The 27,424-nt window shown below is 43.7% G+C and overlaps 1 protein-coding gene across 2 annotated transcripts in view; it reads left to right on the plus strand.

Moving 5' to 3' along the window:
• DPYSL2 (dihydropyrimidinase like 2) overlaps nucleotides 1–27,424 on the plus strand; it is a 91,685-nt gene that overhangs the window by 21,765 nt on the left and 42,496 nt on the right. The window contains exons 1-3 of one of the 2 annotated variants that reach the window (XM_065399792.1): nucleotides 2,183–2,491; nucleotides 6,063–6,151; nucleotides 7,340–7,524. In XM_065399792.1, the coding sequence (XP_065255864.1) occupies nucleotides 2,453–2,491; nucleotides 6,063–6,151; nucleotides 7,340–7,524 (313 nt within the window). In that variant the 5' untranslated portion in view covers nucleotides 2,183–2,452. Of the gene's footprint in view, nucleotides 1–2,182; nucleotides 2,492–6,062; nucleotides 6,152–7,339; nucleotides 7,525–27,424 lie in introns of those variants that run through there. The other variant, XM_065399791.1, reaches the window with a different exon arrangement.

Genomic DNA, 27,424 nt, shown 5'->3' on the forward strand with positions numbered 1-27,424 from the left:
ATGAGTGGACGAGAGCTGAGGAAGTGTTGTTCCAGGTCAGCCATAAAAATGTTGGCATATTGTGGGGCCATGCGGGTGCCCATAGAGGTGCCACTGGTCTGGAGGTATATATTGTCACCAAATTTGAAATAATTGTGCGTGAGGATAAAATCACAAAGCTCAGCAACCAGTTGTGCTGTGGCATCATTAGGGATACTGTTCCTGACAGCTTGTATTCCATCTGTGTGTGGGATGTTTGTGTAGAGAGCCTCCACATCCATGGTGGCTAGGATGGTTAGATAGACCACTGATATGATATGGAATGGTGATTCCAATGGCTTGATATAGTAAGATGCTGTGGACAGGGATCGTATGTTTCCTTCGTGTCTTGTACAGTGCTGAGCATGCTGTGCATAACAACAGTGTCACCAGCACTTGCTCTAGTTATTGTTTTCCTTCGCATGCCAACTCCCGGAGTCTGATGGTTATGCGAGAATCTCAGCTTTCATTTTTTGTTAAAGTAAGTTTCTAGCTCCCAGGCAAAGAGAAAACATTGAAAACATGACCCGAGAATGGTCTTAAGGCTCAGAAACCAGAAGCAAAGAAATAGAACCTAAGTGGAGTTATTGTTTTATAAAAGCTCATGATTGTTAAGCCAATCTCACGAATTTTGAGGCTTGATTCACAGTATTTGAACACTTGGGGTTGGCAATGCTGTAATAATGAATGTGATCTGGATGGACCAATGGCCCTTAGCATAACCCCTGCTTCTTGAAGATTTCCAGGGAGCCAGAGATGCAGAATGTGGATGCCCCTTAGCTACTTGGGTATTTTTGGGGAAGAGTGGAAAAGGGCATCAGACGATGTAGGTGTTTCCGGTGGAAAAGGGAAAGGCCTGGTCAAGTCTGAACCCTGTATTTCCTTGGGTTGCTATTCAGGCCTGTCAAGAATTTTGGAGCCATGGTACTTAAAGTTTGCTGGAGCCCCACCCCCTCCCATTTCACCCCAGTTACAGATTTTTCTGGAGGAGCCCAGAGCTCAGGCCCCAGGTACAGTTGTCCCTCCTTTAGCCCCCTCTCCCCAGCCCTGTTGCTATTATTAAGTCTCAAGCAGCACCTTCTCCTTAGCGCAAAGGAAGGTGGAATGGGCGAGATGGACAAAGACAGAGTGTGCCGTATTTCCTGCTGCACCCACTCTCCAGGAAGAATTTTCCTATTTGATTTACTGGCTCGGCACTGGGGAGGGCTGTGTGTGTGTGGAACAAAATAGTAGCATCCACATGCATATTCCTTTCAAAATAATGATCTGAATTTCAAAGTCACCAAGCATCCGGTGGCTCCCACTGGGACCTGCAGGTGCTCAGCATCCCTGAACATCAGGCCAGCCCTCAGTTAGAAGCCAGCTCCCTATTCTGATGGGCAAGGCTTTCTTTAGCCCAGGGTGATGCATTATCTTTCCTTTTCCTTTTTAAAAAAAAATGCAACCCCCTCCCCCAATTCCCTTGCAAACCTGCTGCCTGATCTCATCCAGCAACGGCCCAGCGTGCAAGCTTTCGCAGCAGCATCTTCAGCCACGCCAGCAGAAGGGGGGGGGGGGGAGGGGAGAAACCCACCACCACCATCATCCCACTCCGCTGTGGCTGGTGGAAAAGGGCGCGGGCTGCTGCGGAGCTCTGGCCCCGTGCAAGGGGCTTTGCTTTGCCCCATTTCTGACAGCTGCTATCTGGGCATTGCACAGGCAAAGGGGGCTGGATCTTGGGGAGCCCAGGCGCAAAGCCCTGTTAGGACCAGGATGGCTCAGCAGCATCCAGGGAGGGGGGATGCAACGAAGCCCCCCCACCCCCGCTCCCCATTGGCTTTGCCGCCTCTGGAGCCTAGGCAGCATCCCTGCCTGTCTCCCCGCTTGCAGGGCGCTGTGCACCGCCGCGGCGCGAGCTCCCAGCTCGCGCCCGCCCCGGGAAGGGCGGCTCCTTCATTGCGCCACTTTGCATGTTACCTCTCTTCTCCCCTCCCATTGCACAGCGACCGGGGCTCGTTTGCATATCCAGGAGGCTGCCAGCCAATCCAGGCCAGAGCCGGGTGGCTCCCCCCCGCTCGACAGAGTAAAAGGGAGTGGCTGAGGGCGCATGCGCTCCCGCTGTCTCCTTGTGCTCAGGCTTTTATTGCAACGGGTTTTTTTTTTTTTTTTTTCTTTTTTTCCGCTCTCTCCTTTGGTCTAAATCTGGGGCTGGGCTTGGAGCGGAGCAAAGAAAGGGAGACACGCAGGGGCTCCGATTTGTCCCCGTTCCTGCGATTTGCAAAGAGCCGGGCAAGCTCCACCGATTGCACTTTTCCTCCCCTGCAGACCCAACCCTCCCCATCCACTTCCTTTTGATTGCAATTGATATTATTTTTTTTTATTTCAATAAAACGTTTGCAATAAGAAAAAACAAACCCAGCCCAATTTTTATTTTGGGGGTTGTTTGCCAGGAGACATGTCTTATCAGGGGAAGAAAAATATTCCACGGATCACGGTGAGTTTAGCTACATGGGGAAGGAGGGGGAGGGGTGGTGGGGATTAAGCCCTTTGTGTGCTTGGGAGGTGATTGCAGGGGTTTTGCAGAAAGATGATAAGATCACGCTCTCGTGCAGAAAGCTTCCTTTACCGCAGCATCGATCGAAGCCTTATATCAAAAAAAGAAGAGGATGTGGGGCGAACAATGGTTGCCTGGAAGTTGCATGAGTTAATAAAAGTCGAACCGGATCTGGTCTTGTGTTTTATCAGCTCAGGGATGCTGCTACCCTAGCATGGATCCTAGCAAATGGATGGCAGATTTATATATGCATGGGTGGGAAGAATAGACTAAGAAAAGCTGGCTCGTGGGTGTATGATCTAGATGGGGCTGTCTTCATAAGCACTGACTGGGGAAAAATAGCGGAGTTGAAAATGTATCTGATATTTTATGGCAATTCATTCTGCTTGTAATAAAAAGGGCGGATGGGGGTGGGTGAGGAAGTTAATGGTAGATGCAAAATGACAGCGGGGTGGGGTGGAAGAAGGTAGGATTGGGTAGGGAAGAGGGTATGGAGGAGATTTTAAATTAAACATAAACCAGATTTTACAATCTGGGTTTAAAATATGGCTCAGGAATAGAAATATCAGCAGGGCAGAGCTTCTCCACTACTTGCTGGTTTTGTGGGAGGAGAGGGGAGATTTGGCTGGACTCTGAGGTCCCCCCCCCCCTGGTATGATTGAAGCAGCTTTCCCCCCTCTGCTTATACAAAGAGGGCTGTGATTGTGAGGAGCTGGGGACAGTGTTTGTGCTGTTCCTCCAGGAGGTAATGGCGCTGCTCCGATGAGATGAGCAGATGGGGCTTGTTCTTTTCATCTTCCATCCTTCTTCCCAGTGCAGCGAAAACAATGCTTAGAAAGAGCTGGTGGTGGTGGTTGTGTTTTTTGTACTGGTATATGAGAAACTCCCCACCCTCTTTAAGATTAGGTTTAGAAATGAAATAGGATTTATTTCTCTTCACCGGGAATATTCTCGCAACACACAATTCAGTCCACGGCTAAATGAAATCTGAAGGGAAAAGAAAAGGAGCAGTTACATAAAACCCTACGTTTTCCCATTATTATGGGAACTGATCACAGTGCAGGTATCACAGATTCAGGGATACTAACTTTCTGCAGCATAAGTGAGGCAGTTAAAAATGCTACATGTTTATTTTTTGACATACAAGTTTGCACTATTTGTATCAGTGTAAAAGCTTTCCTCTCTTAGACCTAAGGACACACCCATCGTAAATCTTGTTCCTGAGCCTTAGAGGTGGAAAAGTGAAAGATCAGCAGTAGTGGATGGATGATATTAAGTATGACATTTGGATGTGAGCTGTTGAATTGGGTAGCTATGTTAAATAGCATTTACGCAGGCCAGTGTATTTCACTGATTAGAATGTGATAAGACTGAATCTTTAACTGGTAGAAAAAATTAGTCGCCTCTCACTGAGAGTCCAGTGTGTTAAGGTTTTAAAAAGGCTAGTCTAGATTTAGAGAAAGTTGAACATTACTGATGGATGGTGCTGTGGGTTTTAAGTGAACTGGTGTATTTTTTTTTCATGAATGAACATTGCAGTTATTTGGACTGCATATGTGGTTTCATCCAAAGCCCATTGAAGTTAATGGAAAGACTCCCGTTGATTTCAGTGGGCTTTGGATCAGCTTCAGAGAAAGGTGTTTACTAGCAGTAGGTTATAGAACAGCATTACAATGTCCAAGGCTCAGTTTTGTCATTATTTGTATGTTTCCCAAGTGACAGTGGATTTAGGACTTTCTTCTGCTCTCATTGTCATCTGTGGCAAAACTCCTACTGATTTCAATAGGATCAGGCCTTGAAGGGCACAAGAAGGCTGAATTGGAGGGAATTAGTGAGGTGATTCTAGGAATGATGAAGGTGTGGGACAACTTGTTGTCGTGTGCAAGAACCTGGCATTTAAAACAAGCAAGTTTTTCAAGCCCCATGTTGCTTCGTTAAGCGTTATTGGCACAGCTTATTTTGGCATCCTTACCAAAAGCCAAAGCTCTCCATTAACTTTTGCCTTAAATAAGAAAAAAGGACTGGAAATGGAAAAAAAACTTTTATGATTTTTGTACAATGATATAAAACTAGCTGTAAATGTGAATCTTAAATGCCTTGGGCCAGATTCTCAACTGGTGCAATTATTGGAGCTCCATTGACTTCCAAAGAGCAATGCCAATTTATAACACCTGAGAATCTGGTCCCCTATCTTAAATTAGATTGTAGTCTCTATGGGGCAGGTACTGCCATTTTCTATATGCCTGCATTGTTCCTAGCACAGTGCAGCCCCAATTCTGACTATGGCCCCTGACTGCCACTATAAGAGTAATAAATAATGCAGCTAAAAGCATGTATTCTAATTTTATGGTCTGTGCATCCACATGTTAAAGTCATGCACTTTCCCCTCTTTTAAATCAGCCTTGGATTTCCTCTATGGACAATAGTATGTTAGGCCTGGGGTTATGAAATGTCATTGACTCTGTATAAAGGAAACGGGGAAAGTATAAGCAGGTTCTTTTCAGAATATGTGCAAATACATTTCTGAGAGGTAAAGGAGAACTTGTAAGGTTTAAATTTAGTGCTGCATGATACATGTGCACTTTGAATTAAGTATTAAATATATATGCACTTAGTGTTTTGAGGAAAGAGCATGAATATAATGCTAATGTCCCACTTTCCTTCTCACCTAAAGATCTTTAGAGTATGTGTTTTGATATTGTGCACAAGTACTACAAAATGATGCATTTGTTTTTCACTTACCATAGCTGCAAAGGAGATGTGTAACCTAAGCGAATATCTAGAAGGAATGGCTTGAAAGCTGCCTCATTGGAATTACCTTTCTGTTTCTACCAAACAGCAATCTAATTTGAGAGAGGTTTAATAATATGGCTTCTTAAATCCTTATCTTTAAGTTAATTTGCTAATGTGTGTTTATTTTCATTAGATTATGCAGTAGCTGTGTAGAAACACAGTAAAAGATCCACTGAACTAAAATCTTGCTAGACTAGGACTAAATGGGTTTGTTTGTGTTGTGTATCCCATGGCAACAGACTTTTGGTCAATTTCTCTGACTGCAAGTGTGACTCAATTAGCCAAGTAGTGACTTTAGGATGGGTGGATTTAGGAAGTTACGCCTACAACAAGGTTAAAAATAAGAGATGTGGTTAAAAACCACTCTCTGCTTTTTGGGAAATGGTGTTTAGTGCTTTTGTGGTGGTGGTGGTGGGGGGTCAATGATTTTGTTTTAATTGGTTGCTGGTGTAGTTAAAACAAACAAGCCTCAAAACCAAACTTCTTTTACATAGAGAATATAGTTTGCTCTTGGATCATTAGAGCGATGAAAGGACTTGCAAATGAAATGATATTTTATCTTTTCAGTTGAAAGTACTGTAATTGACTTGTTTTTTGACATGCCCTTTGAATAATGCAAAGCTTGTTTCCCTCTCCTCTTTTATCTCTGAACTGATGCTGCAAACTGTCAGTTTACTTACAGACTAATTATGTATTGTTCCATGTTTTTTTGTTTCAGAGCGATCGTCTTTTGATCAAGGGTGGTAAAATAGTTAATGATGACCAGTCTTTCTATGCAGACATTTACATGGAAGATGGGTTGATAAAGTGAGTGCAGCCTGATACAATGATGTGATTGAAACTAGCAAATGTAATGTAAATGCACTGCAGAACTGCAAGAATAACTCAGTCTTGAGAGCTATATTAGAGTGCAGAAATAAATGAATATGTAATGCATAGGGGTGCTTGATTGGAGGGATTCTAAAACCAAGGTGTTTAAATAATAATAAAAAAGTACTATACATTCTAATTAACATAGCCATTAAAGCTCTGTTCTAACGAGGTACTTAAGTACTTGAATGATTTGAGTTCAGTGGGACTACTCACATGCTTAATTTATGCTGGTCATGTGTTTAAAGGAAATTCTCAATCCAGAGCCTAGCAAACTGACTTGAAGCCCAAACCAAATCTCAAATCTTCCTGTTAAAGACTTTCATTGACTTCAAGGGGCATTGGATCAGGCCCCTTTCAGGCTCACCTTTTATGTTTATAGTCCTTACGCATGTAATTCTGGCACATTAAATGTATTACACATTTCCTTGGAATAAAACTCCTAGGGAAAAATGGACTGGCCAAAGGTGACAAACCAGGAATTTTGCTTGTTCTGGCTATATAATCAGCACATCTGCTTTCTTAATCAGGGCTAGAAGTTGGAGGAGCAAGTGAAAGTCACCTAATTAATTGTGATGTGCCATCCACAGTTCGGTGTTTAAAAATAAATCCTTGCAAAAGCCAGACTGAGGGGCTTTGGGGTCTCATCAGGAACTTGGTAACTAACATATGTGCAGGTTTATTTTTGTGGTTGCTGTACATATGTTTTAGTGTGAAATAAAGTAGATAGGATACATGCAGAAATTCTTGCAGTCCCTTCCAAAACATGAAAATCTAAAAATCACTGTTCCATCCCAGAATGAATCATTGCACTGGTAGTTAAGGGGCCCACTTCAACTCCCTTTGAAGTCAATTTCAAGACTCCTACTGACTCCAGTGGGATTTTGACTAGGCAGAAAATAAAGAAAATGTGATACACTGAATGCCAGCTTCACAGCAGTGTACCTGCGTATTGCTATTGCTCTGTTGTGTTGTCTTGTATCTGTGTTGTGTTGTGTTGTATCAGTGACACCTGTTAAAGGGTATTGTATGCAGACCATGGCGCTCACTTGAGACACGTTTCTCATTATATTCATGTGGTCTAACATTTGTAACTTACTCACTGATTGACACCTGTTTACCCAGGCAAATTGGAGAGAATCTGATTGTGCCAGGGGGAGTGAAAACCATTGAAGCCCATGGCCGGATGGTGATCCCTGGGGGAATTGATGTCCATACCCGCTTCCAGATGCCAGGCCAGGGAATGATCTCTGCGGATGACTTCTTCCATGGAACCAAGGCTGCCCTGGCTGGAGGCACCACGATGCTCAGTAAGATAGAGAGATATGTATTCCCTGGGAAGTTAGGAAGGGGGGTTCCCTTTGCTCTTTCGAACAAACCATATCTATAAGCAGGGAACATAATTTATGAAAAATATCAGCGTATTCGCCTCCCAGTGTATGTGTCATTTATTGGCTAGAGTAGGGGACAGGGAGTTGGGACTCCTGGGTTCTATTCCCTCCTCTGCCCCTTGGGTAAACTCCCTCTCAGGGCTGGGAAGTGGAATACAGGACTCCAGGGTTCTATTCCTACTTGGATCATGTAGCCTTCAAGTCAATGGGTCATTGACTTCCATGAGGATAGGATCACACCCAGGCTGGCTGTGGGACCTTGAGGAATTTTCAGTGGGGATTTTGCCATTGATGTCACTGGCTGCAGGGTCAGACCTTATCCTTTCTGGGCTTCAGTCTCCCTGTCTTTGTAGTTGCTATAACGACAACATCTTCACAAGGGTGTTGTGAGGCTTAATTGGTGTATTGTTTGTAAAGTGTTTTGTCATTCTTGGGCGTGAGGTGCTGTGCTGTATAAGTATACTATGGGGGCACTTCACATGGACCTCTTGGGGTAAATATTTTAGTCCTCACGGGAGGTAGAGGCTGATCATACTGATGAGGCACAATGAGTCAATGCAATTTACATGTACTGTGCAGCTCTCAAAATCAGACCTCTTTTTTAGGTGCCTAAATGTGGAGGTAGGTGCCTAGCTTTAAGCATCCAAGTTTCAAAATTTTTGGCCCTAGGTTTTGTTCCTGATTTTAAAAATTCAGTTGAAATACACCCCCTCTCCCTCCAAATAATTAAACCTTCTTTCTAGTTCTTGGAATTACACCATCATATTAGTGTGTGGGAATCAGGAAGTGAAACTGACTAAAATCTCTAGGCCAGATCCTCAGCTGGTCTAAATGGCTGTAGTTCTTGGTACCTGTGGCCATTTGCATCAGCCGAGGATCTGCCCCTATATACGAATCATTCATATGTATGTTGTTCTAGTTGAGAAAAAAGTAAAATATAGTTCAGTTCAACTGATTAGTTTGTGAATTGCCATCGGACATCCTGCAGTCTGTTGTCCTATGTGAGCATTGTTGGCTTTGCAAGCTCTTCTATACTGCCTCTGCTGGCTACTGCTGTGGCATACGCTAGAGCAGCGGTCCGGGGCTGCAAGCAGGTTTCAAGGGGTCCGCTAAGCAGGGCCAGTGTTTGGCTTTCTTCCCTGGGCCCCAGAGAGTCTAAGTCCCATTGCATGGGGCTGAATCCTGGGGCCCAGAGCCCTGCCATCTGGGGCTGAAGCCGAAGCCTGAGCAACGTAGCTTTGGCAGCGTCCCAGGCAATTACCCTGCTTGCCACCCCCTAACGCCAGCCTTGGCTTTTATATGCAGAAAACCAGTTGTTGTGGTACAGGTGGGCTGTGGAGTTTTTATAGCATGTTGGGGTGGGCCTCAGCAAGAAAAAGGTTGAGAACCCCTGTGCTAGCGTACGTGTTTCATGTTGCCAGAATTCTGGCTTCTCGGAACAAAATTTTTTTTAGAAAGGGAAAGAGAATTCTGCAGCAAAACTTATGAATGAGATCAACACTTCCTGTGACCGTGAGTGCATGCAGGTAGAGGCTCCACTACTGGCTGAAAAATGATTATCTTAGGTACCTGTGTGGGCCCCCATTACATTAAAGATTGTGAAATGCTCTGATATTATGGTAGGGAAGTGGTATTATCCCCATTGTTCTAATGGTGGTCTGAGGAGCTGCAAGACTAAGTGTCTTGCCCAAGGCCACATAGGAGGTCTGTGACAGAGCCAGGAATTGAATCAGGGTCTCTTGAGTCCTACAAAAGCTGCCCAAGCACTTATTTTCATATAGAACCTATAAACCCACTCCTTTTCCCCTATCATGAGTGTTCTTTAAAAAATTCCCAGTGGGAAATCAGCCAGTGGGAGGTGTTGGTTCAGAGCATCCCTGCTGCTGCCTGAGGGCATGCAGCAAGTTAGTAGCAGAACTGGGAATACAACCCAGTGGTCCTGACTGTGCATTTTAGCCACAAAACCATCCTTCCCCTCCATCCCTCATCTTCACCCAGTCTCAGAGAAAACAGCTTTCTTGTCTGGATTTAAACCTGCCCCTGCCATGTTTGCAACCCAAACAGAGCAGCGCTGAGTTAATTTGAGAACCAGAAAGTGAAACTGACCATTATTATAATTAATTTGCATCGTGATAATACCTGTGTGCCCCAGTTACTGAACAGGGCCCAATGGTGCTAGGCGCTGTACAAACACAGAACCCAAAGAGATCCCCTGCCCTGAGTAACTTACAGTCCAAGTATAAGGCAAGAAACAACAGATGGATACTGATCATAGACAGAAAGGGGAGCATAAGTTAACAATGAGATGATACCGGTCAGCAGGAGAAGCAGTGGTCATGGCTTAACAGCTGTGTAATCATTCACTAGAAACACTGACTAGGTGGATTGTACTAGCAGGCAGTGGTGGTCCCAGTGGGTATAGCATTGGCCTGGGAATCACGAGGCTTTGGGTTCTGTTCCTAGCTCTTCCCCTAACATTGACCAGCCACTTCACCCATCTGTGCCTCCATTTCTCCTGTTGGGAAAATATCACCCTTTCATAAAGTGCTTTGAGATCCATGAGTTGAAACACACTGGATCAGGGCTAAGTACTAATATTATTAGTCTTATTTTCCTTGCACAAACTGAGCTACATGGAGAACATTACATTTACAGAACTCTCTTTGATTTTGTTTACCTGATGAGGTCTTGGAGACACAGGTAAGGAAATTTGCCTTTTAAAGGGTGACTTTTTTAACCTGCTATTTTTCATGTTATTAATTAATCCTCTCCCCAGATGATTAATTGGGATGAATAATAATTGGGCACTAGTCATACAGTGAGTTGGGGCCAGAGCTGAGAATGGAACCCAGGTGTCCTGATTCCCAGAGCTCTGCACTAACCCCAATAGTAACATATATAGTATAGGTAATGCTCCTCATTTGGAGGAAAAATGAAGGGAACATGTCAGCATGGCAAAGTAATGTTATTGTCATCAGACAAAGCTTTTCACCCAAATTTTCCTCTTCGACAATGAGAGCATTGTGGAATATGGATTTGGAGAAATGCAGCCTACGGCTCCATTCATAACCTTCCCCATTCAAGCCTTGAATGGGGCAAGAAGCCAGCATCTTCGACAAAATATGCAATTGTATATAAATAGATCCTCAAACCGGTCTGGCACAAAGTGGGGTTCAGACATGAGCCTGATCTTTCAGCTTCTTTTTTTCACATACCCCTATACATGCATATCTATTGTGGTGGCTTCTCCTGTTATGCAGCTCAAGGGGCGGGGAGTGGTTCAGTGTGAAAGGCTGGGTGTACTTGGTGTGACCTGGTAGGCCTGTCCCATCTTCAGCCTCTGTGGTTCACCTCATTACCTCCTTTTCTGACCCCTCTCTCCTTTTGTTTAATACGCTTTAAATTGACTTTGATATAGAAGTAGCTGTAAAGATCAAAGAAACATGCCTGATTGTTACTGAGACAACACACTCATTGACTCCACTGTGGCTAGCTGCAGTCTCTGGGAAGCAGGACTCCGGGGTTCTCCACCTGCTTCCTATGGTGGAGGGGATGGGCAGAGGGCAAGTGATTGGGGTAGGGGAACGCCAGTTGTTTCTAAATCCTTCTCATGGGTCTTCTAATAAAATGTGAGACTGGCTCTATTGCGGTTACCTGCTGATCCATCTCTAGGCCAGGAATGCCCCCTACTGAAGAGGGATGGGTGGTTGTTCACCTTTCCTTGAATATAGATCCAGGGATAGGTGCTCCATTAGATCCTAAGCAACTAGTTAGTTAAACCGAGCAAAAGCCGCAATCACGCTTCCCTGTCTCCAGAAGCAAGACCCCTGCTTTATCATGTCTAGTATTTGGTCTCTTACCATAGTCAGAACCAGATGCTTCAAAGAAGGTGCAAGAAATGCTGTCACTGGGAGTTTTGCAATAACTTGCCCATGGGAAAACTTCTTCCTATACCTAAGTGTGGTGACTTAAGCTGTGAAGTATAAAGGCTTATATCTCGTATACATTTTTATCCTATCTAAAGCAGCTGAGGATGTTTTTGTACATATAAATGCCTAATTCTTTTCTGAATCCTGTTAAGCTGTTGGCCTCAATAATATCGTATGGCAATGAGTTCCACAGGGTAATTATATATTGTATGAAATGGTGTTTCCTTTTAAGGTTCATATTTGTTGACTTTAAATTCACTTGTATTATGAGAGCACTTGATTTACCTTGTCCACATTATTGCTTGTTTTATATCATTCTTTCTCGCTAAACTAAGGTAGGTAAAAAATAACATTTTGCATTTAGATTGTTAAATGGACTGTTCATGTAATAACACAAATGTTAAATAGCACTTCTAGCTTGCGTAGTTATTTAAAAATATTTCCCCCTCCAAAATGGCTACTGATTTTGTGGGCCCAACTTGAGATACCTAGGATCTGATATTTCAGAAAAGCCCCAAACCGACAGTTGTGTAGAAGTGAAGGGGAGTGATATTTTTGAAACATAAGCCCATATTATATTACAGCCATGTATTTATATAGCCCTCATCAGTGTAGTATCTGAGTGCCTCACAATCACTGATGCTCATATGCTCATTATATTATGCTGATAACACCCTGTGAGGTAGGGAAGAATTATCTCCATTTTACAGATGGGAAGCTAATGCACAGTGTAGATTAAGTGACATGCCCATGGTTGGGAAGTCTGTAGCTGAGCTATGTATTGAGCCCAAGCCAGTGTCCTTTCCACTATGCCGTCCTTCCTCCTAAAGTGTCTTGAGTTGCGCACCCAAAATCAATGGCCACATTTGAAAGAATGGCTGATGTTGCATCATTTCTGTCCCTGTCCCTGCACTAATATTTTCATACAGCTTAAGGCTAGGGAGACATTTCTAATTGGCAGACTTAAGCAACTGGAGCTGAACAGTGGAAAAAAGGATGAATAATCTTACCACACTTCAAAGCTTTGTAGATGCTGGTTTGCTTCAGCTGTTCTCGTCTCTGCAAAATTATACATTCGCATAAAGTTTTCTCCACAAGGAAGCATGGAATTGCTGCCCTCATGAACATCTTCCCTGTGGGTGGCCTTTGATTTTTTTTTTCCAAAGCAGGTGGGAGCCGTTGTTCGTTTCAAGATTTCCTTTTAAATTGGATTATGTTTAATAAACCAGATATATAATATTGCAAACACATTTCAGTCTGAAATACCATGCAAGAATTTTATCTGTTTATTTTAAGCATTGTGCCTGGGAATTTTTTTTAAGAAACCTAAGAAAATTAGCCACCCGCTAAATTTCAGTGAGTTGGGTGTCTAACTGCTTTTCCTTCCTTTGGAAATTCCTTCTTCAAGGGACCCAAACTAGATTAAAGATCACCTAAATATCCTTACTTATGCTATAGACAACATCCAAGATGATTAAAAATGAAATAATTGCAGAAGTCTAATTCACTGTTGGCCACTTACGCTGTTTGTTTCCTTTTATACATATCCAACAGCTTTGGCCGAAAAAAACAGACTGGTCAGTTTCACATGTCAAGTTCACTTTCAAGTTCTCATGCACTTAGGGTGCCCCAAGGCTGAAGTGTATCTGTTTCAAACACTGCAGGAGTGTGTGTGTTTGTGTGTTCCAGTGGAATTAAAACAAACAAAAAAAAAGCTTGGAAAAATTTCTGCTGGTTTTGCGTTTTGTAAAATCTGCGGATGAAATCCTGGCTCCAGTGATGTCAATGATAGTTCTGTCTTTTGATGTCAGTGGGGCCAGGATTTCACCCTGTGTGTTTGGTTTGGTTTCACTGAACTGAAGTTTCCTCTCCTCTCAAATTTATTTTGATGATGTCCCTTTTGCTTTCACATGAAGCATATACAAGGGAAGCATAGACAAATTCAAAAATGTAATGCATTGTTTCTAGGTTGTACTGTCTTCTCATAGATTTCTGTTCTCCTTTCTAAATGCACTCTTTACTATAGTGTCTCAGCACTAAGAATCAGATCCTCCTGTGGAATAAATTGGTTTAGCTCCATTGATTTACACCAGCTGGGGATCTGGCTCCAGTTCTCTACATCTCAGCTCCTCCACAAGTCAGTAGAAAGGAAGAAGAATGGTTAATAGCAATGATCTCTGAATTGGCCCTTTCCTTTCTACCATACAGTGTGCTGAAGGCAGACTGTACAAAGACCACTGTAGGGTTCCATAATTCTTCCTTCTCCCCGAGCCCTGATCCAGTTTGCTCAGTGTGAAAGTCAAAGATGTCTTTTTCTAGCTTTTGGTCCTGCAGATGTATCATGTGGGCTCTGACAGTCCGGCTATGGTCCTTTTGCCTCTGACATCTTCAGCAGCAAAGATTCGCGACGAGTCCCCTGCTGGTGTTGTAAGGCAGAATAGAATACTGCTTGCTCTCCCCTAGCTGTGTTCACTCTCCAGGGTGAATAGATGGAAAAGCATATGTGGTATGATTTGCACGCACTCCTGGAGCAGGTCGGTGGCGTGAAAAGATGCTCTCTGCACAGTCTTTTTTTCTGGCTGCATCCCTGTTGTTTTGTGGAATATGTTATTGCCTTTGTTTCCTACACTGGACTATCAGACATATTATAGGGTGTGTTTACCCATGTTGCGGTTTGGACTACTGTTCTTTTCAAATGCTACCAAATAGCATTTAGATGTTCTTAATCTGTTCGTGAGTTTGGATGAATGGTTCCAGCATAGCCTAGTACAGGGGTTCTCAGCCTTTTTATTTCTTTCTGAGACCTCTCCCCCGCCCCGCAACAGCCTATAAAAACTCCACAGCCCACCTGTGCCACAATAACTGGTTTTCTGCATATAAAAGCCAGGGCCGGCGTTAGGGGGTAGCAAGCAGGGCATTTGCCCAGGGCCTCGTGCCAGAGGGGTTCCCATGAAGCTACATTGCTCAGGCTTTGGCTTCAGCCCTATGCGTGGGGGCTTTGACTTCCTACCCTGCTGGCCCTGCTTGGTGGCCCCCCTGAAACCTGCTTGCGGCCCCCCAGTGGGCCCCGGACCCCTGGTTGTGAACCACTGGTTTAGTATTTACAGGAAGGAGTCAGGACTCCAGGGTTGTATTCCCATTTCAGCTACTGATTCATTGTGGATCTTGGGCAAGTCACTTATTGTGTATGGGCCAGATCATCAGCTGCTGTAACGTGTCATAGCCCTGATGACTTCCCTGTGACAGATTATACCACCTGAGGATTCTGTGGGCCTTGGTTCATCCATCTGTAAAATGGAAGCGTATGCAATTAACAGGTCAGGCTCTGATCTTAGCTCCCAGGGTGGGTACCTGGAAGTAACTCCATTGACTTGATTGAAGTTACTCTGAATGTACTAAAATCAGAATTCAGCCCATTGTTTGCAAAGTACTTTGGGCCAGATTGTACCCTCGGAGATTGAGTGGGACCTTACGACAACAGTCATGGGATTACTTATGGAATAAGGTACTACACACTGAGAACAAGGGTCGTCTTGAGAAGATTCTATATCGGCTCAAAGGATTCCTTTCCAAACTCCTATTGATTTTTATTGGTGAAATCCTGGCTCCATTGAAATCAGTGGGGGATTTGACATTGATTTCAAATAGGGGTACGATTTCACCCTATTTATCGGCACACTTATTTTTTTCTGATGTATTATGATTAATTACATCTATTTATTGCTTGTCTGATAAACCTGGCCTGTTTCATATCCTGACGAGAACTGAAGCTATCCAGTCCAGCCCCCACACATATTTCAGCTGAGGCCGTTTTTTTTTTTTTTTTTTTTTTTAAGAGGACTCTACTTCTTGCTGTATCTTTGCTGTCCTTGAGTGAAATCATTTGCTGACATTCCATGCATTGACTCAGTCAACCACTGTTATAATCACAGGGAAGAATTACAGTGAGTAGGAATTATAGCTCTTTCTGGCTTGGCGACTTGGAAGCCAGCTGCCTTTTGAACTTGACTACCAGTTATTCTAATAATATGGAGAAAATACACTAGGGATATGAGCTCTTGTATTTTAGGAGGTTTATAAAATGAATGGACACTTCAGATGGCTTGTAGCCTGCTTTCCAATTAAAGGGCCGGTGTACCTCGAAGAAGTGACTTTCAAGAGTCAGGTACTCAACTCCCATTGAATTGCAATAAATCCTTTAGGCTGTTTTTGAAAATCCCTAAATATCTAACCAGTGGCAAGGGAATTTTTAAAAGAGAACTGGATAAATTCATGGAGGTTAAGTCCGTAAATGGCTATTAGCCAGGATGGGTAAGGAAGGGTGTCCCTAGCCTCTGTTTGTCAGAGGGTGGAGATGGATGGCAGGAGAGAGATCACTTGATCATTGCCTGTTGGGTTCACTCCCTCTCGGGCACCTGGCATTGGCCACTGTCGGTAGACAGGATACTGGGATAAATGGACCTTTAGTCTGACCCAGTAGGGCCGTTCTTATGTAATTTTTAAATCTGAATGCTCCCTTAGCTTTTACTGGTGTCAACCAGGAGTAATTCAGTTGTTGTGAATATAGTTACACCAGATGAGTTCAGAATCAGGCTCTAATAGCCTAACAGGGTGAACATCTGAGAAGCAATGGGGATTAGGGACAAACGCAGGATGGGAGCAGGGAGAGCCAGCAGCTAAGCAAACAAAGTTGGGAAGAACTGCTCAAAAGAGGGTTGGGTTGTGTGAGTGAGGGTTGCAGGATCAGCTCTCAGGTTTAATCTTGATAGTGCAACGGTCACTAAACGTGACCATTTTAATATCTTAAATCACTTCTGAGCTATTTCCTTCCAGGGGTAGAATGGTCAATGAAGATGAAAAGTTTGAAGTGGGGGCAGAAGCATCTGCTTTTACAAGAGCTGATGCACAGTGGCATCAGAGCTTCAAAGGAGCACTGTCAGGTTAAAAGTAATGGGTGTCATTCTTCCCTACTTTGCACTGCGTGTACTTCCTTCCACCAGGGTGCAAAATGCGATCACTCAACGGTCCTTATTTAATATTAAATACTACTGCTATTGCAGTAGCACACAGAAGTTGTGTCCCCATTGTGCTAGGCACTGTTCAAATATATAGTAAATGCCGCTCCCTGTTAAATGACGGCAGTGTTTTTGCACAAATTTGCATGATTCCACAATATGCAAGGCACTGTATTAATAAGCCATATATATATATATATTGGCCTGTGCTTCTAATAACACCTTAGACTATGAACGAAATTATTATTACCATAGATAATTAATAAACACCCAATATTTATATATTGAAAAGTTTCTAATTGGTTTTTTTTTTTTTTTTTTTTTTAAATCTTTGCGCGTCACTTAATTTGGGCAGCGAAACTAGATTGGTCACTTTCACCCTTTGGGCCTGATCCTGCAACCTTACTCAAGCAACGCATTGGGAGTCTTTGCCTAAGCAAGGGTGGTGTTAATAATGTTATGATAGAGTCTAGAGAGGCCGACCAAGATTGGGCCCCACCATGCTAGGTGTTGTGCATGCGCATGCTAAGAGTCCTTCCCTGCCCTGAAGAACTAACAATCTAAATAGGTAAGAGAGACAAAGGGTGGGTGGAGAAACAGGCATAGTGAGATGAAGTGATTTGGTCAGGGGCACACAGCAGGTCAGTGGCAGAGCTGGGAATAGAACCCAGCTCTCCTGAGTCCCAGTCCAGTGCACTGTCCACTGGATTGCAGTGTTTCACCAACATTCTTTGTTTTCTCTGCATTGCTGCTGCCTGGTAGATGCTCAGAAACCAGAGAGGAACTGGCTGAGTGTCCAGGGGGAACCAGTGTAGCTAATACACACTGGCCTGCACTTTCCAGTCAGTTCACTTTCTGGCAGCTGTGCACCGGCACTGCGTTGTCGTGTTTGAGGTTCCAGTGCTGAAAGGAAACTTTTAAATCTTCCTCTATAAATTGCCTAAAAATGTTTATTCTGAGGGTAAAAAAAATCTGTACAGAAGCTAAATTTTGAGACTTATCTGGATAGTGTCCCTTGAAGTGTAGAACAATGAAGATCCCAGATTGACTGGAGCAGGGTGACTTCATTTTCTTTCCATTTGGGTTCCACATGGATTCACACTCAACCTTGCCTGTTGCTGTGACTTTTAACTTCCGGGTTCTGCTGACGTGTGTGTTACTTTTAATCATGGCAGCCTTCAGCTATTCACTACCAAAGCCTGTCTGTATCCAGACCTGGGCACTCCCCATTGTAAGCTCTTTGTCTCAGGTCATGTCTTCACTACCCGCCGGATCGGCGGGTAGCAATCGATCTATTGGGGATCGACTTATCGCATCTAGTGAAGCCGCGATAAAATCGATCCCCGATGGCTCTGCCGTCGACTCCGGAAATCCACCGTGGCAAGAGGCGGAAGCGGAGTCGACGGCGGCGCAGCCGCGGTCGACTCGCCGCCGTCCTCACAGCCAGGTAAGTCGACCTAAAATATGCAACTTCAGCTACGCTATTCACGTAGCTGAAGTTGCGTATCTTAGGTCGACCCCCCCCCCCGTAGTGTAGACCTAGCCTCAAGCTTTTAAACCCTGCCACGTCTATTAGGAGTCTCTGGCTGCTTTTAAGCAACACAGCTCGTGCAAAGACAACAGAGTACTTGCTGAGGCCGTTTGTGCATCCAAATATTTCTCAGGCTACTTAGTTTCCAGCCTGTGGAATTGTATGTATCATTCTAATGGTGGGATTCCATGAGGGGCCCCGCTGGAAATGAAAGTACTAATCCACCGAGCCCTTAGAGGCTCTTGCCAGTTAGCACAGAAGGGAACAGCTGTTTATTTCTCGACATACGTTGTGTGTATTTCTCTTGCATCGGGCCATGTGCAGTCTTTGTTGTGGTTCCATCCTTCAGCCCACTGCAAGGAGGAGTTCGGAGGCTGCTCATATGAAAGGGACGGTGGCAGCACGTCCGATATTGCCATGCGAGGACTCTGTCCATTTCAAACATTGCTCTTACGGAGAGGAGGGGATCAGAGAGTCTGTCTTAGTGGTTACCGGCATTGAAGGCAGTTCTAGATAAATAGAACTTGACGACAGGTGCCTTTTGGGGTTAGTGCAACGTTTCCTTATGCTTTCACTTTGCCTGGCTTTATACCCCATGTTTTGCCTTGAATTTTGGGTTGGAGCTGAACCCCACAATTATGTAGATACTTATCTGGCCCCCCGTTAATGTAGTATCTAAGCTCCTCTTAATCTTTAATCTATTTATCCTCACCCTGTCCTGTGAGGCAGGGCAGTACTAGTCTCCCCCATTTGATAGATGAGAAACTGAGGCCCAGAGAGGCTAAGTGACTTGTCTTCTGTTACAAAGGTAGTCTGCAGCAGAGCAGGGAATTGAACCCAGGTTTCCTGAGTCCTATATTAGCACCCTAACCATTGGAGCATCCTTCCTTTCTGGAATGCTCAGCTGAACTCCTGTGAAAACAACACAGCGTCTGGTTTCGGATCAAAATCCTGTGAAACCACCGAGTTTAGTGTGATTTGCTTATAAATCAGCAACTACCTTCCCCGAATTTCCTCTCCTCCTTCCCACTGCCACTTCCAGTTAGCCTGGAATCTTGCCCCCCCCCCCCCCTCAATCTTCTGAAGGTTTTGCGACTCCTTTGGCCAATTTTAGGTTTGTAACCAAATTTTAAAGAGCAGGTGAATGTGACCTCGATTCAGTTTCTGACTGGCCCAGCTCTGTTCAGGACTCAGTGCGGCTCTGTCTGATTGTATAGGGAAGAATAGGAAGGAATGACCGAAATCTGTGTCATGTGTGCTGTAGTTGGACCTTTGCTTTTAGCTAGGAACAATTGAAATGGCAACATTACTGACAGTGCAGCGGCCTCCCTGCAAACGCAAGTGGATAGCTAACCTAGATTTTTCCATGCATCCGAAAAGAGGGATTTGGCAACTGCTCTAGAGAAGTAACCGATGTTGTGTGTTTATGCAATAGCACTTAATCCCTAGTGTTCACTAAAGCTGCTTTCTCACTGCGTGGTGTGTGTGTGGGGGGGGAGGGGGGTGGATCATGCTGTGTTATTCAAAGAGAGCTGCTCTCAAGTACTTTTGCTGCTGCCCTCTCCTTATGAACAATATGGAGCATAGGTAGAAAGCTAGAGCAGGATACTTTTTCCATTCTGCCGACTTTGGGCCAGATCCGCAGCTACTATACATCAGTTGTTTTTATTGTGGTAGCACCGAGGAACCCGAGTCATGGATTGGGACCTTGTGCTAGGTGCTGTACAAATGAAGGGAGACAGCACTTGGGTACAGACAGAAGAGGAAGAACAAGGAAACATTGAAGTCAGCAAGCTGCATTGGTGGGGTCTGACTGTTTGCACGGCGGAAATACTTACCAGGCCACAGTATGCTAGGCACTGTACGCATATATATCAGATAAGGTCCCTTCCCCTAAAAACTTACAGTGGAAGGCCTCTATCCTGCATTGTGCTCTATGCAGATCACCCATCTGGCCCTGCAGCTTGCACTGTCGTGTATGTGCGGTGTATATATTTGGAATCCTGGGCACACCGCGATTTTTTTTACAAATGAATGAAATTCTCTGGCACGCTGTAGTGGCGACGTGAGGGTAAGTCAGTCAGAGTTCCTTGAGGATGATCCTCTGTTGTTACACGCTACCACTTTGTGTAAAGGAAGTGGGGAGAGTTTCAATAGCATTTCACAGAGAGGAATCGAGTCATGTAATATTATTCTAAAAACCTAATTCCTTAGCTGTATGTAGCACAAAGGGTCTGATTCTCCTCCCCCCCCCCATGGCTCCATTTACTTCAGGTAAATTACTCATGATTTACACCAGTGTAAGTGAGGAGAATTTAAGCCCATTATCTAGTATCTTTTCTCCAAATGGGGCCCTAGGTTCTGCACATTCTGGAATGCAAAAGGATCACTTCATCCAGCATTAACATGAAACAGCAATGTTTTTATCAGTACACCATATCACTACGGTGCAGCTTAGGTTGGGGGGAAACTTTAGAGGGGCTATCTGTACTTACCCAACCTGGAATTTGGCCAGGATCCAGAACTAATGCCTGCTACTGCTGTGAAAAGTTTCATGGCATCCTTAGTTCCTAAAAGTACTTGGAATCTCTGGTTTATGCCACATATAAAAAGATGGTACCATCAACCACATGACACTGGCTAGCACCATTCTCTGCAGAAACGGGGATCCAGTAGCTCCATCCAGGTACTGACTCGGCCTGATCATCTTTAATGTGTGAGAGATGTCCAGGATCGTAGTAGATGGGCATCAGCATGAAGGTCTGCAACACTAAAGAGATGCTGGGGGAGGCTACACAGAACTGGTGCAACTCATCCAGAATCAAAGTTGCATAAAATAAAGCTTTTTGTAGAGTGCTCAGAACTGCTATTCATCAGACAGGGCTACTGAGCCACAACTGAGACGTCGCCTTATAGTCTGAGATACCCAAGCAAAAAGTAAAGTGGGAGAAGATGGGTGAAGAAGGCATATTCCCTGCCTCAAAGAGCTTACGCTCTACCCAGCAGGTCTAGGGGCTTGTACATCAATTGAAAGAGCCACATCCATATTTAACTCTATCCCTAAATCAATCAGATCAAATTAATTGCAGGACCAAATCCTCTTCCCATCCCAAAATCATGGAAGTTTCTCTCCTCAAATTCCCCAGGAGTCTGAGAAAACACACGAGTGTGCTCAAAAGGCCAAGAGATTCAGGCTATTTCAGAAAAGGGAGATGTGAGTTCCCAAGTCAACGGCATGTCACAGAAAGTGTCTTGCCAGCAACCCCTTTCTGTTTAAACTGAGGGCACCCCCAATTAAAGTGCCTCCAAAGATCACTATGGTGGCAGTGTTGCATGGAGTGAGAGGGGATGTCCTCAGCAACCAGCTCCCAGGCCATTTAGGGCTTTATAAGTCAGAAGGCGATGGAAACGCTGACTGGTGCAGAAAATGGGTATTCGCTATGCTAAAGTGTTGGGTTGAACGTTGTCCTACGGCCCCCTGGTTGAAAATTGTGCTTTGTTTATACCGCGTATACTTATTGCACCCACAGCTGGAATCCTACAAAAATTCCAACGTTCATGCACATGTGAAAATTTGGGTCCATTTTCTGGTTTTCCCTGGTGTAAATGGGGTGTTAACTGCACTAAAGTCTAGTTTAATTGAGAGCTGAACCAGGGCCCTGAATCTGTTAACAGAAGCAGAGATTGATATTGACACATTTCCAGACCCCCTTCTTAAAGTGTGATATTGCTTAACCAAAATCACAGACAGAGGAATTTTCTGGTCTTTGTGCGGTGAGGGGAGATTTCTGTGGAGATTGTACAGAGACAAAGGAATGTTCTGATAAGAAAATCTCTTTGTAGCATCTCCTACATTGCCAATAAAATGCGATGCCATATGTGCCTCAGATCTCCCTGAGACTTTGGGTTTTTTTTAGAAATAATTTTGATCTTCTTATTCCTGCAGAACTAAAACCCTGTCAGAACCATTTAAAACTCTCGTTGTAAAAAATCTTGTCTTGCTTGTCGTTCCCGCTTTGGCTCAAATGCTCCAGGAGGCAACACCAGAGAATGAAATAGAGATCAGAATCCAAGGAGATTGTTTTTGGTAACACTGCCTTAAATCCAGAACAACTGCACTGATGGAAAGCAAAATTAGGGTCAGATTCTCAGCTGGGGAAAAAGCTGGCAAAGCTCTGTGGACTTCAGTGGAGCTACACTGACTTTTATACCAGCTGATTCTTTCTAAACAAACGTTTGCCCTCTGGATATTGTTAAGTGTATTTTACCTTGACTTTAAATCCAAGGTCACAAACAGTAAATCTCTTGCTTTTTCTCCCACTTGTCCCCTCTAGGTTTGCAGACCATTTTATATATTGAATTATCCTTTGAAGTGTTACGAGTTTTTTCATGAGCTTCAACTGTGGAATATGCCTAAAAATAAGAAATAGTTGAAGCCCTTGCAGGTCCCATCTGAACTTGCCTCCCCTGCTCTTTTTAGCATGATCACTCCCTGAGATCTAAAACCTACTCGGAGGCACTGTACATTCCTACTCTAAAGAAACCAGGGATTTATTTGGCCTGTGATCTGAACGTTTAATAATTTCCACAGCTGAAAAGGGTAATTCATTGTTTGGACATATGACCTCCTATTACTCTTTCAATTTGGGTCCAAAAGGCATTACATTATTATTCTTGTATTTTGGATCTAATCAGACAACTGAAAAGACAAATGAAATATCCACTGCCCTCTATGTTGTCGGCTAGGGGATAACAGACCATTATGGTACATTCTCAGCCTTCAGACACGTTTTATTCTTCTGAATCTGGTCCAGTTCCTGATTTAAAAAAAAAAGTCTAATTTTGGCTCTAGGCAGACACGAAACAAAGTGACATCATTTATTTTTCTTTCCTTGGGACTAGCTATCAGAGACGTACAAACAAACAATTGTATCACAATTGTATTAGCACAGCGAATGCCACTGTGTGTAGGGCTTTTAATAAACTCTCATGAGACTCTAGGATAAAGCAGTTAACGTTTTTAAAAAAGGATTTGGAAATAGAAAGGTGCAAGAAAAAAAAATCCCTGTTGTTTTATGTTAGACCTTCGGCAGGACCTCCATGGGGGTATGTCAATTAGTGGGAAGCGGTTTGAGGTACGGTATGTTGAGACAGTTTTGTGTGGGTCTGTTTCTCCACTGTGGAATTCAGTGTAAATGAGTAAAATATATAAGATCTAGATAAACTTAAAAAGCCATCTCCGTTCTAGGCTGCAACTGTAACAGAGCATTGAAAACTTTTGGGAAGCATCGTAAGAAATATTGGGCCAGATCTCTAGCTGGTGTAAATCGATGTCGTTCCACTAAAGTCACTGGAACTAAGCTGATTTATATCAGCTGAGGGTCAGGCCTGTGGTTTATAAGTCTCTGAAGTGTATTATTAATCATGCTTATTATAGTCATGCCTAAGAATTCACTAAGAATGGGCCCCCATTGTGCCAGGCACTGCACAAATACAGAGTAGCAGTCTCTGCCCCAAACAGCTTACAGTCTAAATAGACAAGGCAGACATAGGAGGAGGGAAAGGGGTATACCACAGAGTGTACAATGTGATGGCAGCAAACATCATGTTTGTGCCCCCGTGGTTGTTTTGTGGGTTTATTTGGAGGACATCCTATTGCTTCATCCCTAGCACACCTCCCCGTGCCGAGTTGCCCATTCTTCGGGGAGGAGACTTTGTGCTAAATTCCATTCTGTCACTTCTTTATGCCAAACGTCACTGAATCTCTCCCTGTTCACAGTATTTGTGGAGCTAAATGGCGCTGTGAGGAAATCATGTTCCAGTGGCTAATATGAGAGGTTTTCCAGGCTGTTGTGCTAATTTGTGTGATTTTTGGACGAGGCCCAGAACCTATTCATGCCTCAGTTTCTTGATCTGGGGAATGAGGATAGTGGTACTCGCTTACCTCATAAAGGTGCTGTGAAGATGTATTAGTACAGAGTTTGAAGTGTCTGGGTGAAAGGTACTCGGTGCCCATGAAAGAATCTTAGGTTAGAATTTGGTCTTAAAAGTGCAAAGTATTTTCATGGTATGAAAAAAGATGTTGGCTTAAGTTTTCAAAAGGGACTAGTTATTTTGGGGACTTCATGTTTTGAGTGCTCAACGTCAGATACCTTAAAGGGGTGTGGATGCCCAGCACTTTCCAAAAATCTGGCTCCTGTAAGGTGAGTCAAGCTGAGCATCCAAAAATTTGAGACCCCTTAAACCACCAGTCGCTTTAGAAACTGGGTGGTGGGGGCCCAGTTTTGCTCTAACTTACGCTGGGGTGATTCTGTTAACTTTTTGGGAGTTGCACCTTGTTCTTGCACTGCTCTGTTTCATGAGAATCGTGCCTGTAGGCGCAATAGATCTTTTAATTATGCTTTTCAATGAAGTGGCTTGCAGCAAGATGTACAACCCAGTAAAATAACCAAATTTCATCAGATGCAGCGGGAACTGCTGCTGGGAAGATTAAGCAGCATTATTCAGTCTTAAATGTGGATGTTATAATGACCAAGCCACTGTTTAAAATCTGGTTTGGGGCGGGATGCCTGGTAATAATTTAGTTCATTCCTGTTAAGGATTTGCACATTATAAACTCCACTTAAGCAATATGCACATATTAGTTAGTTAGAGCTTTGATCTGGCTTGTTAGGAGGAAGGTCTTTAACATGGGAGTTAGAAACTCAGAGTCGTGTTTTTATTATGTGCAGAACTTTTGACATGGTCCCTAACTGAAGATCCTAACTGGATTTTATACCTTAGTATTGAGCAGTTTCTGTCCCTCCTCCCGCTTCTGTCAGTATTGTTCATTAGCTCAACACTGGGGGAAATTTCACATGTGTTCTAGATGAGACAGATGCTTAGTCCTGTTGAAAAGCACTTGTGGGTGGAAATTCGAACTGAACGCTATGAATAGAAATGTCAGGAAAAGGTGGTTAGGCAAAGCAAGGTCTCTGAAAAATGAAGCAGGGTGCTAAAAAATAAAAACGTGTGCGCCACAATAGCAGGAAACGATAAAACCATTATTCCCCACCCATCACAAAAAAATGTGCTGCTGATTAAAGGGCTGTGGTTGAAAGAAGCCGAATATCTGTCACTCTAAGACTTGGAGAGGCCATCGGGCTTCTCGTGAGCTAATTGATGGCAGCACAATTAAAAACACTCTGGATGTTATGCTACTTTTCCTCTGGGAACTTCAAAGTGCTTTACAGACATCGAACATAGCTTGGATCCTAAAACGTGTCGCCCCCTGGGGCCTAGATTCCTCACTGCTTTGCTCATTGTGTTGTCATTTACACTTGTGCAGTGTGTGACTTCTGTGATCAGCCAAGACTAGGTCTTGAAAGGAAAGATAGTCCAGTGGTTAGGGGAGCTAGCATAGGACATGGGAGACCCAGATACCTCTGCTCCACCACGGACCTTAGGTAAATCACTTAGGGCTAGATTTTTAAGGCTATTTAGATGACTATGGGAGTTAGATGACTAAATATTTTTTTTAAATCTGCCCCTTAGCCTCTCTGTGCCTCAATTCCCAATCTGTACAATGGGGATAATAGCATTGACCTGCCTCCCAGAGGTGGTGTGAAGATAAATATATTAAAGATTGTGAGGTACTCTGATACTATGGTAAAGGTGGCCATATAAGTACCAAAGGCCTTGTCTACACTATGGGGGGAGATCGATCTAAGTTACGCAACTTCAGCTACGTGAATAACGTAGCTGAAGTCGATGTATTTAGATCTACTTACCGCGGGGTCCATGCTATGCGATGTCGACTGGAAACACTCTCCCGTCGACTTCCCTTGCTCTTCTAGTTCAGGTGGAGTACAGGAGTCAACGGGAGAGCAATCTGCGGTCAACTACTAAATCGACCGCCGATGCATTGATCGCTGCGTGTCAATCCCTGGTAAGTGTAGACAAGGCCTTAGAGAGACAAATCCCTGGAGCTAAGTTTATGAATTGGATGTAGGTGATGTCTAGAAATAGCCTAGCACCATTATATGAATCTATGCTGTTGTGTAGAAGAATCATAGCAATGTAGGACTGCTATGGGATGGGGCCTGGATGGGACCTTGATAGGCATCTAGTTCAGTCCCCTGCACTGAGGCAGGACTAAGTATTATCTAGACCATCCTTGACAAGTGTTTGTCTAACTTGTTCTTAAAAGCCTCCAGTGACGGAGATTCCACAACCTCTCTTGGTAATTTGCTTAACAACCTTTATAGTTAGGAAGTTTTTCCTAATGTCTAACCAAAATCCCCCTTGCTGCAATGTAAGCCCATTACTTCTTAACCTGTCCTCAGTGGCTAAGGAGAACAATTTACCACCTTCCTTTTTATAGCAACCTGTTCCTTAAGTATTCTAGGATGTATTTCATCAGGGCCTGCCATGTAACTTGTCTACGTAATTCATAGCTTGATATTTCTCTATTTTAGCCTCACATCCTACCCCACCTAAACTGGTATTCACTGTGTTAGGGTATGGCTACTCTTACAGCGCGTGTGGTGGAAGATGCTCTCCCGCCAACATAACGCTGTGCACGCTATCTCTTACACTGGCGTAACATATGTCTCTCAGGGGGGTAGAATATTCACATCCTTGAGCAATATGTGTCTTGCCGACATAGGCGGTAGTGTAGACATAGACTTAGTCCTCTGATCACTGCTAACCTTTTTGGTGAAAACCAAAACAAAAAAAGGCATGTAACGCTTTGGCCATTGCTGCATTTTTTGTCATTGTCTTTCCCTCCTCATTGAGTAATGGGCCTACCCTGTCCTTGGTCTTCCTCTTGCTTCTAATGTATTTGTAAAAAGTTTTCTTGTTACCCTTTATGTCCATAGCTAGTTTAATCTCATTTTGGGCCTTGGCCCTTCTAATTTTGTCCCTACATGCTTGTGTTGTGTTTTTTTTTAATAGTCATCCTTCGTAATTTGACCTGGTTTCCACTTTTTGGATGCCTCTTTTTTGAGTGTCAGGTCATTGAAGATCTCCTGGTTAAGCTAGGTGGTCTCTTACCAAACTGCCTTTCCTACACATTGGGATGGTTTGCCCTTGTGCCCTCACTAAAGTCTCTTTTAAAAACTGCCATCTCTCCTGAACTCTTTTTCCCTTTAGACTTGCTTTCCCTGGGACCTTACCTACCAATTCTCCTGAGTGTGCTGAAGTCTGTCTTCTTGAAATCCTTCTACCGTTTTCCCTTCTACCATTCCTTAGAATCAGGAACTCATCATTTCATGATCGCTTTCACCCACGCTGCCTTCCACCTTCAAATTTTCAACCAGTTCCTCCGTATTTGTGAGAATCCGAACAACCTCTCCCCTAAT

This window comes from Emys orbicularis, chromosome 2 (assembly GCF_028017835.1).
Source record: "Emys orbicularis isolate rEmyOrb1 chromosome 2, rEmyOrb1.hap1, whole genome shotgun sequence".
Taxonomy (NCBI): Eukaryota; Metazoa; Chordata; order Testudines; family Emydidae; genus Emys; species Emys orbicularis.